Source organism: Nyctereutes procyonoides, unplaced genomic scaffold, assembly GCF_905146905.1.
Source record: "Nyctereutes procyonoides isolate TBG_1078 unplaced genomic scaffold, NYPRO_anot_genome, whole genome shotgun sequence".
Classification (NCBI taxonomy): domain Eukaryota; kingdom Metazoa; phylum Chordata; class Mammalia; order Carnivora; family Canidae; genus Nyctereutes; species Nyctereutes procyonoides.
Window position 1 is genome coordinate 31,678,679 of NW_026575136.1, and position 13,159 is coordinate 31,691,837.

Below are 13,159 nucleotides of genomic sequence, written 5' to 3' on the forward strand. Positions count from 1 at the left end.
TGTTGTTGTTGTTATTGGCATCAGCAAAGCAATACTCTGCAAGGTACCTGCCACAGAAAAAATTCTATTATACAGACAATTCCAGCTTAGTACCAGCAAACACTCAGTGTTTAAGATCATGACATTATGATGGATGATGGCACATTCCAAAACATTTCAATCCTCTTTCAACTGCAGCTGCACCCTTATGCCTCTCAAAATCATTAATTCAACAGCACTGTCTTTAGAGCATGATTCACAATTAAATTCAAACTCACAAAGATGTATCTGCCAGTAATTCTTAAACTCTTTGTTATCATGACATTTTCTTAATAATTCCTCAATTCTTGTGGTGCATATTCTTCATGGGATATATGTATTTCGTTCATAGAGTTAACCAGTATTTATTGATTACTTACTACTATAAAGCAAGAATATGGTGCTATGAATTAGGCGTATTTTCTAGGACACTTTATAGGTTGTACCAAGTTCTTTCCTTCCTGGAAATTATGAACTAACCTTATTTTTTATAAAGTGCATCTAATGTGTTTAAATGGGGATCAAAGCCTGCAGAATTTTGCAGTAGTTTTTGAGATACACAAAAAATTATAAAGCAAGGTTTGGAATAATAATCAAATTTTCAACTATAGAATATCCAACAAATGGGAGTGGCTGTGTATTTTTATTTTGCCTACGAAAACACTATCAAGTCCTGGAGAAGACAGTAATGAATATCTGTGATTACCATAGGCTGATTTTGACTGTGAATACAGTATATTTTGTGAGTCAGCCTAAGTGTGCATTAAATACTTCATAACACAAAAGAAAAATTGATTAAATTCTTGCTTAAATTAGACATTCCTTACCAGAGTTATGTATTTGATATGCATTTAAGATTGTGTGAAGGAGACAGTAAATGTCATTTTGACAGAGACCTCACTTAGCTTTTACCCTTATGTTTCCATTGTACAGTTAACCACTGCACCCTCACCATAGAGAATACATGCAACACAAAGTATAGAATGAGTAAGTGAGAGAAGGAACTAGTATTTTAATTAACCCATTTTCCCATACATCAAATGGGAAAGGGTAGTGTTTTACGCTGTCTGTGATGTTCCCAAGGGACATGTAATGATTTTTGAAGGCTGTAGGTAGGTATATAAATTAATACTTTGCTACCATAAAGAGACCTATCTCTTTTCACTTAACTTGTTCCATTCTTTGTTTCTTTGCAGAGAGATTCAATGTGTATCTTATGCCTACACCAAATCTGGATATCTATGGTGAATGCACAATGCAGATCACTCATGAGAATATCTATCTCTGGGATATCCACAATGCCAAGGTCAAACTGGTGATGTGGCCTCTCAGCTCGCTGAGGAGATATGGACGGGACTCCACGTGGTTCACCTTTGAATCAGGAAGGTAAGCTCTAAGTGCCATAACCAACTGCAAGAGGTGGGTAACAAATAGACTCCTGAAAGACAAGTTCTGTTCACGAGTGCCTGGGATGATCACTGTTTTCAGAAAGGGTAGAATCATCAAATATATAATTTCTTCTGATTTTTTTTTTGATAATCTGAAGAAAATATGTTAATTCCCCAACAGGTTAATTACCCCATTCAAAACATGTCAGTCTTTTACACTGGTCTCAAACTAATTTCATAATTATTTCAACCATGCCATATCTTATAATATAATACAATGCTATATTTTTGGTGTATCCTATAATATTTTTGGTGCAATAGGATTCTCATGAAATTCAACGTGTCCTGACTGGCAGTATTTTTTTGAGTTTTTTATAAGCAAAAAATTTTGAAAGGAGTTTTATATTAAATTACTTAAATATTACTTTTTAGGTTTAAGATATGTTAATTCAGTATTCATTTATCCAGATTTCTATGTTAATAACATTAGTTAAGTGTAAATGTTAATTCGGGGTGACTGAAGAAATGTTGGCAAATCTATAACACATGAAATGTATAACCCAGATTTTTTTTTTTATAACCCAGATTTTAAATAGAGTATGTCAAAGCAAATACACTGGTTTCTTGGTCATAGCATCTGGTTGGAATCCATAAATGTCTTAAACGAATGCCTGTCTCATAATCATTATTTATAGACACGGGTTTAGACATGAGCTTCAACCAGCTAAATGAATGTTTCTTGCAATGACCTGTTCGTGATGTTGTTGTCACGCATCCAAAACAAGGCCTACTTAGATTTGGGGATTCTATAGAAGAGATGTTTAATGTATCAGTCTTCACACTGGGGACATGATTTATACATTCTGGAAATGAATCTGTGATATTAGAAGACAGTGATAGTGCAGTTTTGTTGTACTTGATATAGCAATTTTAATTTCATAACTTTGTTCTTACAAAACTAATAAATACTTACTCAAGGTCAGGTTCTAATAATATCCATCTAGGTTAGGCCAAGGCCATATGTCTTTTAAAATTTTAAGGAAAGGAAAAAAACCCTGAGCTGAGCTGAAGCTAATTTTACCAGTCTGGATCCTTTTGCACTAGGTCATATTAAACCCTTTCTAACATTGATTACTCAAAGACCCTCCAATCTTTTTTTTTTTTTTAAGATTTTATTTATTTATTCACGAGACACACAGAGAGAGAGGCAGAGACATAAGCAGATGAGGGACTTGATCCCAGGACTCTGGGATCACAACCTGAGCCAAAGGCAGATGCTCAACCACTGAGCCACCCAGGTGCCCCCGAGTCTCCAATCTTATATTTACTCAGTGGCTCTGAGTTCACTCAGCTGTCTGTTTTCAGTCTGCATAGATACTGACACCAATAATAGCAATCACATTCTAGATAACCATTAGGAAATAAAGATTCTCTTAAGAAAATGAATATTTTTAGACATATACACTATTTAAAAATTATGTGGTTATGAAAAAGGGATTATAACTTATTCCCTAACATAAGGCTTATGATACTTTTTTTTTTCTGGATGTAAAAGTTAGTGTGTGTATAGAAAAAGTGATAGTTTATTTTCATTGTGTAATAATATTACCTCCAATATTCTCTCCTCTGGATTTTTCTCCTAGGTATTCCTATTTTTCTATTTTCTCAACATAATGATTTGACACTTCTATGCATGACTCAATGCTCACCATAATAAATGCGTCACCCTCTGTCATCATACAATGTTATTATGATATTATTGACTATATTCTCTGTGCTGTACTTTTCAGCCCCATGATTCATTTATTTTATTTTATTTTATAACTAGAAGTTTGTACCTGTTGATCCCCTTCACCTGTTTCTCACATCCTGTTACCCCCTCCTTTCTGGCAGCCACCACTTTGTTCTCTTGTATTTATGCATGTTTGGGTTTTTTGTTTGTTTATTTGTTTTGTTTTTTATATTCCACATATAAAGAAAATGATATGGTATTTATTTTTCTCTGTCTGACTTATTTCACTTAGCATAATACCCTCTAAGCCCATCCATGTTGTGCAAATGGCAAGATTTCTTTTTTTTTTTTTAGGGCTGAATAATATTCCAATGCGGGGTGTGTGTGTGTGTGTGTGTGTGTGTGTGTGTGTACCACATCTTCTCTTTCCACTCATCTATGAATGGACCTTTGAGTTGCTTCTATATCTTAGTTATTATAAGTAATGGTATATTAAATATAAGGATGCATGCATCTTTTTGAATTAGTGTTTTCATGTTCTTTGGATAAATATCCAGTGGTAGCATTACTGGATCATATGATATTTCCATTTTTAATTTTTGAGGAATCTCCATACTGTTACCTGTCTATTCCCTCATATCAGAAGGCATCTACTCAGCATTTTAAATAACAAGTAAGGCTTTTTCATCTTCCTTTATAGTGGTTATGTACAATTTTCACTCCCATTTGTACCTGTCCATCAGCTTTTGCCAATTTCTTGTTCCTCCAAAGTCTTTATCAGGAACATACTAGTTCTACACAGGTGTTTAAAATGACATTCTCGACCAAAACATCAAACTACCTGATGTGCTTGGCTTATCTGACAGTCAATATTAATTGGTCTTCTATGATTTTGGTAATTTTTAATAATTTTAAGGTACATTAAAAAATAAAATATCTCAGAGTAGGTAAGGCCCATAATCCTCAAGGTTTTTCTGTTTTATTTTTGTTTTGGTATTTGTTTAGTTTTCTGGGTTTAGGAGATAATCTTTTCCTACACTTTTTTTGTTTGTCAGAATAACTTCTTAAAAAAATGGTTAATAATATCTAAAAATCATCTTGACACACATACTCCTACATACCCTGGGAATAAGAGAGAACTAGATTTAGATCATAGCTTTGTCACTTGTTAATAACTTAGCATGGGCCATTCAACCCCTCTGTCTTCTAGTTTTCTTTTTTGTGTTAGAAGAATTCTAATCTCCACTTCCTACATAAATTTGGAGAGATTGAGCAAAGTGTGAATATAAAGCAGCATACAGCACAGTATTGTCACATAATGGACATTTAAGAAATCATGATTATGTACTCTTCCTCAGAAATTATATAATTTGTTTCTTTCCACTTTCTGAGTGAAGTTTCTACTTACCTCTAAAGAGCTCTATTATTAGAGAATTCTGTGAAGGTATATCCTTAGCCAAATACTGAGAGATAAGTCAAGCAAAAAGCTTGGGAGAAGCCAGTGTTCAAATGCTGGAGCAATTATTAGAAACTTGATGTCAAAGACTAAAAATCAGTGTTATCTGTCAAGAGTCATGAATTTGAGGCAAAAATGGGACCTGGTGCAGCAAGACTTTGGGGGAAATAAGGGGAAAATACTGAATGACTGTCTTTATGCTAACTGGTGCTTGGATGTAATTTTATGGGTTACTAGGTGCCTATTTCATTGAAGAATCAGCAAACATACAAGAAATCTCTAATTTACCATGTGTAATTCGTTGGAATAAGTTACACTTCAGTAGTATTGCCTGTGGGAAAATCAGAGTGTAGGGCAATGAAAATCAAACTTCCTTACCCTTAAGTATATTAGGGAAAAATCTAAAAGAATCTCAGTAAAAAGCTACAAGAACTAAGAAGTGAATTTAGAGAGGTCACAGCATATAAAGTCAATAGACAAAAATCAGTTTTATTTTATATACAAGCAATGCATAATTGAAAAGGAAAATATTTTTAATATTTCTTATAGTGTAAAAATATGAAATATATATTGTTTTAACAAAATATATGTGAGAGCTCTACACTGAAAACCACACAATATGACTGAGAGAAATTAAAGAAGACCAAAATAAATGGAGCTATATATACCATGTTTGGGAAATGAAACACGCTATATTCATAACAGTCCTCTTGGAATCAATGTATAGATTCATTGTAATCTCGATAACAATCCCAAATGACTTACCTAAATTAAAGGACTAGTTGATTTTGAAATGTATTTGGAATTGCAAAAGACCTAGAGTATCTAAAACAATTTGGAAAAAACATATTTGATGTACTTCCACTACCTGATTTTAATACTTGTTATAAAGCTATAATAATCAAGACAGTGTGGTATTGACATAAGGATAGACCTAACAATCATTGGAAAAGAATGAAAAGTTCAAAATAGACACCTACTTATATGACCAATTTATTTATCTATTAGTATGCTATGATAATTCAATGTGGAAAAGAAAAAAAATGGTGCTGGAATGACTAGATACCCATTAAAGAGAAAAACAAACAGCTCTTACCTCACTGCCCTGGACTCAATTGTGCTCAGTTCCTCTCCAGCAGTATTCATATGTTGAAGTCTTAATCACAAGTGTGAAGGTATTTGGAGGTGGGGCCTTGGGGCCTTTGGAAGACAATTCAGTTTAAAGGAGATCATGAGAGTGGGGCCATCATGGGAGGATTAAAAGTCTTTATAAGAATAAACAGCAGAAAGCTTGTTCTCTCTCCTGCCATGTGAGGAAAAGGTGGTGGCCATCTACATGACACAGAGTCCTCACCAGACACTGATCATGCTGGAATCTTGATCTTAGACAGCCTCCAGAACTATGAGAAAATAAATTTCAGCTCCTTAAACCCCTTGTCCATGTCATTTTTTATGGCAGCTCAAGCTAATATACTTCACCATACCCTCCCTCAAAAAGAAAAAAAAAAAAAAAAAACCTCCAAATGGATATAGACTTAAATGTAAAAGCTAAAATTATAAAATTTATAGAAGAAAACATTAAAAAAATCTCTAACCTTGAAATAGGCAGATGTTTCGTAAATACTAGACTAAAAGCACAATCAAAGGAAAAAAATATTGATAATTTGGGTTTCATCAACATTAATAACATCTGCTCTTCAAAAGACATTCTATAGAAAATGAAGTGGGGGGGGAGAAAAAGTCAAGCCATAGACCAGGAAAAAATTTCACAAATCCGTATCTGATGAAGAATTTATATTAATAATTCTTAAAGAATTCTTACAGCCCAAAATAAAACAAATGATCCTTTAATAAAATAATAAAAAAAATGTGGACAGGTTATAAAGGAAGATACGCTCATAGACAATACAAACAAGAAAAGATGCTTATTATCATCATTAGTCTTGAGGAAATATAGATTAGAAAGGGTGTGCCTGGGTGGCTCATTTGGTTAAGTGGTTAAGCATCTGCCTTAGTTTCAGGTCATGATCCCAGGGTCCTGGGATGGAGCCCCAAATCAGGCTCCGTATTCAGTGGGGAGTCTGCCTCTCCCTCTCTCTCCTCCCCACCCCATCCACCCCCCACCCCACCCCCCACTGCTTGTGTGCACTATCTCAAATAAATAAATAAATAAAATCTTAAATACACACACACAACACACACACACAAAGATACCAGTTTATTCTCTCCCCTCTATCAAAAGACAAAACAAAACCCTGACCCTGTCAGGTGAGAAGGAATCACTCTTACTCTGTCTCATTGCTAATGTGACTGGGAAAAAGAACACCACTTAAAGTAATAGTTTGGCATTTTTGTGTGTGTCCCACATGACAGAGCAATTTTACTCCTATATATTTACCTACCAACTGCCCCCCTAACAATATACAAATACTTGCGTTGGGAGGGTCAGAGCAGCTTTATTCATAACAAACACTGGAAAAATCAGGGGCACTTGGGTGGCTCCATTGGTTAAGCATCTGCCTTTGGCTGAGTCATGATCCCAGGGTTCTGGGAGTTGGGATCCCTGCTCAGTGGGGGGGTCTGCTTCTCCCTCTACCCCTCACCCTTCTCATGCTCTCTCTCTCTCTCAAATAAATAATAAAATCTTTTTTTAAAAAAAGGGGAAAAATTGGAAAATGGCCATCAATCCATAAATGGAAAGACAAATTATAATGTAGTTATACAATGAATACTACCTACCGGTGACTCACAACATAGGTAAACCTCAAAAAAAATTATTCTAAGTAGTATGTATGATTTCATTTGCAGAAAATCCTATGACGAACAAAACATAATTTTTAGTGACAGCAAGCCAATCAGTGGTTGCCTGGGGTTGAGGTTGGGATTGAAAAGAATGGACTGTAAAGGGACAGTAAGGAAGTTTGGAGAATGAAGAAAAATGTCCGGTATTCTGATGTTCATCAAAAAAACATGGAACTGCTTACCAAATGTTCATAATATTATATGCAAATTATACTCCAATGTTTTCAATGTAAAAAAAAAATGTGGGGAAAAAATAGATCATTAACAAGTCTTATGTTTTATATGCTTTCATACCATTTGGATGTTTGGCAATGGCCACTGTTACTTTTATAATAAAAATACTTCTTATGGAAGGAATGGAGCCAAGGAAGGAGAGAGAGCCTCAAGCATTGTCTGGACAGGAACTCTTGAAACTGTGAGATATAACTAGGCTTTTTTTTTTTTTTAAGATTTTCTTTGTTTATTCATGAAAGACACAGAGAGAGAAGCAGAGACACAGGCAGAGGGAGAAGCAGGCTCCCTGTGGGTAGCCCAATGCAGAACTCAATCCCTGGACCCAGGATCACACCCTGGGCCAAAGGCAGACAGATGCTCAACCACTGAGCCACCGGGGCACCCCTACAACTAGACTTTTGTTGTAGAGATACTACAAGGTCAAAAATCTGTTTTGGTAACCTGGCCAGGTGTTATACTTTCTATATTCTCTATGTAAATTTCCATTTTTTCCCCTTAGTATTGAGAATTTGTTTGGATACCTATCTTGTCTGATTAAAAAGCCAATACAAGCTTTTGAAAGAGATGTTGGAAAGAAAAGCTTAAAATCACTCATAATTTCTCCATTTTAAGATTACTGCTTTTAATATTTTGATGGACTTCTTTCCAGTGCATTTTAAAATCAATGCAAATAAAGATATTTATCCTTTGTTTTCACTTATTATACTGAGAAGTAATCTCTGAGTCCTTTAAAATCAAGATTCTAATGGCTGTATGGCATCTGAACATATGGCTTTGCCATCATTAATTTAACATTAAGAAGTTTCCAAAATAAACTATTATAAATAAAGCCACACTGACCATCTGTGAAAAGTCGTGCAAATCTCTGATTATTTCCTTAGCAAAGCCTTTGTAAAGGCTTAATGGGTCAAAGGATGCGAATGTTTTCAAGATTCTTCACAATATAGCAAATTGCTTTCAAGGGAAGTAATATCAATTCATACATCTTCTAATGGTACAGAAAGAGCTCTTCTTAACCCTATAACCACAAGCATTAAAATGATGATTTAAGATGTTTCTATTTTGATCAAGGACTTTGATATCTCTTTTTTTTTCTTTTCTCTTTTTGTTTGTGTCTTTATCTTTAAAATTGGAGGTCTGTCCTTGTATATACTGTTCATTTTTATTTTTTTTCCTTTTCTCAATTTGGGTGTCCTTTGCCCTTTAATATTTGGACTATTGACCATTATTCTATGCATCTATTTGGTAAATTCCAGACAATCCTGCTCTTGTTACAGAGAGTCAAAGGCAGAAGTTTTGCCTATGCTTGATCCAAGATATAAAAGCACATTTTATTCCCTGGGTCAGGACAGGGAGTCAGGGAGAGAGGGGAGGGCACAGATGATGAAGACAACTTAAAGGACAGATTGGCAGGTGAGACCCAGCCAGTCATCCTAGTCAACCTTGAAGATCTGCATTTTCTGGGTTTTATTATATTAGCTTTTTGCAGAAAGCATATTATTGGGTAAGCAATTTTAGCCATTTGTTTATACTACTGCATGTACTGAAAAGTAATAAATTGGATATGTCAAATACTCCTTTTGTCACTGACAGGCTTTTTTCAAATGCATTGTTAAATTCCACTGTACCGACAAAACATAAAAATAAACAGTAGGAGAGGACCTAGATCATTCTTTCTGGAGGAACATATCTCACAATTCCTCATAATTATAATCATACACCATAAACTTCAGGGAGCACATGGCAGGTATGAGAAGAGAAAGAAAATAAGGACCAGGAAGCTTTCAGTGGGAATTGTCCCTGGAGAAGCATGGTGTCTGGGAAATGAATTCATAGTCCCAAGCCAGCTTAGAGCAATCGCTCTTTTACCATAATGATTGTAAGTTTGCATTTTTAGAGTAAAACACAACCAATCTGCTATGCAGCTAATTTTTTTCCTCAAAAAATCAGAAAAGATATCCAGACCTGCAGAGGAAGTCATAGGATTCATGATTATGTGCAATTTTATCCTGTGGAAGACAGAATTATGTTTTTATATGTGGCATCTTCACTTCATACAACCTCATAAATATTGTAAGCAAACATCAGAATGGGTTCAAATGGCTGCATAACAAAATTCAAGTGAGCCCTAAATCCTTTTTTTATAAAGTTATTGTTCAAAACTTAACCTCCCTATTCAGCACAATGCTTAATATAACAAAATTGGTGCTCAAAATTTGTCTTACTAACTTTGATAAAAACATCTTTATTTAGAAGCTTAGGAAGAAATCTGATTACAGATTTTAACAATTGGAAATGTAAAACAGTGCTTACTACAATACCATTTCTTTGGGTAGATGGTCAATGGAAGCAGTTCCTTGTGCTATAATCAAGGATTCTGTGATGTCACAGGTAGACATAATTTATTCCTAAACCTTTTTGTTCACAAATGCAGAGATAAATCACTCTTTGTCTAATGCATCACCAATTAGTGAAAGGGAAAAGGAGGACAGAGAGCTCTTAAAAAGACATCAAACCATGATCTAAAAAACATAGATATAAATTAAACTATCGAAATTTAAAACTTAGCTCCATAAAAGACACTTTTAAGGAAATTAAGAGATAAGACAGTTCTGGAGAAAAGATTTGAAAGTCACATATTTGACACAGAACTTGTATCCAGAATTTGTAAAAAAAAAAAAAAAAAAAAAAAAAAACTTCAAAATTTAATAAGAAACAAACCACAACTTACAATTTAAAGAACAGGCAAAAGATTTGAGCAGACATTTCATCAGGGAAGATATATGGTTGACCAATAATCACACTAAAGATGGCAAACCTAATTAGCATTAGGGAAATACAAATTAAAACCATAGTGAGATATAACTCTTGACTTATTATTATGGCTAAAATAAAAGGAAAAATCTGACAATACCAAGTACTGACAAGAATGCACAGCAGGTAGAACTCTCATATTTCTGTTAGTGGAAATGCAAAATGATATAGCCATTTAGGAAAACAAGTTGGCATATTTTTATGTAAAATTAAACATATACATCTCATATGACCAAACAATCCTGCTCCGAAGTTGTTTCCTCAAGAAAAATAAAAATACATGTTCATTAAAAAAAAACCCTGCATATGAATAGCCATTTTATTCATTATTGCCCAAAAGTCAAAAACCAAATGCCCTTTACTGAATGGGTAGGCTGTGGTAAACCAATAAATAGAGTGATACTCAGTAATAAATCCACAGATCCACAAAACAAGATAGGTGTATCACAAATGTATTATTCTAAGGGAAAGAAACCAGATCCAAAAGACAGCATACTCTGTTATTGTATTTATATAATATTCTAGAAAAAGCAAAACTATAGTGGTAGAAAATAGACAAGTGATTGCCAGCAGGTGGAGTGCAGAGACGGGTTGACTACAAAGCAACAACATAAGGGAAATTTGGGGGATGATGAAACTGTTCTTTATCTTGATTCTAGGGGTGGATCTGTACTCTATGCATTTGTCAAAACCCATAGAACTGTGTAGTATAAAGAATAAATGTCACTGTATGTAAATTTTTAAATTTAATTTTAAAAAAGAAAGAGTTTCTCATGTATGGTCAAATGATGTTTTACAAGGGTGCCAAGACTTTTCAATAGGGAAAGGATAGTCTGTCTTCTCATAAATTGTGCTAGAAAAACTAGATATCCAAATGTGAAAAAAATAAAGTTGACCCCTTACCTATCACCATATACAAAAAAATTAACTCACAATGAATCAAAGACATAAGTGTAAACCTAAAAACTTAAAACTTTTAGAAAAAAAAAAACAGAGAAAAATCACAGCTTTGGATTTGGCATTGATTTCTTAGATATAACACCAAAGGCATAGGCAACAGCAACAACAAAAAAGACCAATTGGACTTAATGAAAATTTAAAGCATCTGTGTATCAAAAGATATTATAAACAATAAATAGAATAAAAAGTCAACTCACAGAATGAGAGAACATAATTATAAATAATACCTCTAATAATAGATTAATATCCAAGATCTATGGGGAACTTATAAAACTCAACAACTACAAAACAAAACAATATTTTAAATGAGCAAAGGGCTCCATAGTTCCCCAAAGAGTATATACAGATGACCAACAACTACATGAAAAAATATTCACAATCACTAATCTTATGGGAATTGCAAATGAAAACTGCAGTAAGATTCACAACCATCAGAAGTGTTGTAATTAAAAAAAAAAAATTGGAACCCTGCATTCTTGATGGGAATGTAAAATGGTAGAGCCACTGTGGAGAACAGTATAGAGGTTCTTCAAAATATTATAAATATTTTTACCATATGATCCAGCAATTATACTTCTGAGTATACACTCAAAAGAATTGATAGTAGGGTCTTAAAGAGATATGTGTACACTCATATTCATAGTGGCATTATTCACAACAGCTAAAATGTGGAAGCAAGCACTGTCCATTGATGGATAAATGGGTTTTAAAGACATGAATAATAATGAAGTTTTTAAAAGAAGAAAATGCTGATATCTATTCCAACATGGATGAACCTTGAGTAAATTATGCTAAGTGGAATAAGGCAATCATTAAAAGATGAATGCTAACTGATTCCATTTATATGAGATACTTAGAGTAGCCAAAATCTTAGAGAAAGAAAACAAAATGGTGGTTTCCAGGAGCTAGGTGAGAAGCAATGAGGAGTTACTGTTTCAGTAATACAGGGTTTCAAATTACAAAATGAAAAGAGTGATGAGGATGGATGGTGGTGATGGTTATACGATATTATGAATGTTTAACACCAGTAACTGTATACATAAAAATGATTACAATAGCCAACACATATTGAAGAAAAAGAACAAAGTTGAAAGATTGACAGTACCCAGCTTCAAGACTTACTATAAAACTAAAATAATTAAGACAGTGTGGTCTTAGTGAGAGAATACATAAATAAATCAATGGATTAGAATAGATAGCCCAGAAATAGATCCATATAAGTACAATCAACTGATCTATGACAAAGGAGCAAAGGCAAGACAATGGACAAGGAATTTACACACTCCACAAACATTAACTCAAAAATGGGTCATAGACTTAAATGTAAAATGCAAAACTGTAAAACTCCTAGGAGATAACATCAGAGAATACCTCAGTGACCTTGGGAATGGCGACGACATTTTAGTCACACCAAGCACAGTATCTATGAAAGAAATAATGATAAACTGCACCTCTTTAAAATTAAAACCTTAATATTCTTCAAGAGACAATGTCAAGAGAATGAGAAGACAAGCCACCAACCGGGAGAATGCTTTTTCAAAAGACACATCTGATAAAGGATTATTATACAAAGAACTCTTAAAGGTCAACAATAAGAAAATAAAACCCAATTGAAAAATAGACCAAAAGACCTTAACAGACACTTCATTAAAGAAGATATGCAGATAAGCATATGAAAAGGTGCTCCACATTATATGTCATCTAGAACATGCAGATTAAAACAACAAGTAGGTATCACTATACACCTATTAAAAT

At 33.9% G+C, this 13,159-nt stretch overlaps 1 protein-coding gene across 1 annotated transcript in view; it reads left to right on the plus strand.

Annotated features, from left to right (window-relative positions):
* Positions 1-13,159, plus strand: part of LOC129495611 (docking protein 6) — a 363,401-nt gene that overhangs the window by 224,997 nt on the left and 125,245 nt on the right. The window contains exon 5 of the mRNA XM_055303284.1: positions 1,215-1,404. Within this exon, the coding sequence (XP_055159259.1) occupies positions 1,215-1,404 (190 nt within the window). The remainder of the gene's footprint in view (positions 1-1,214; positions 1,405-13,159) is intronic.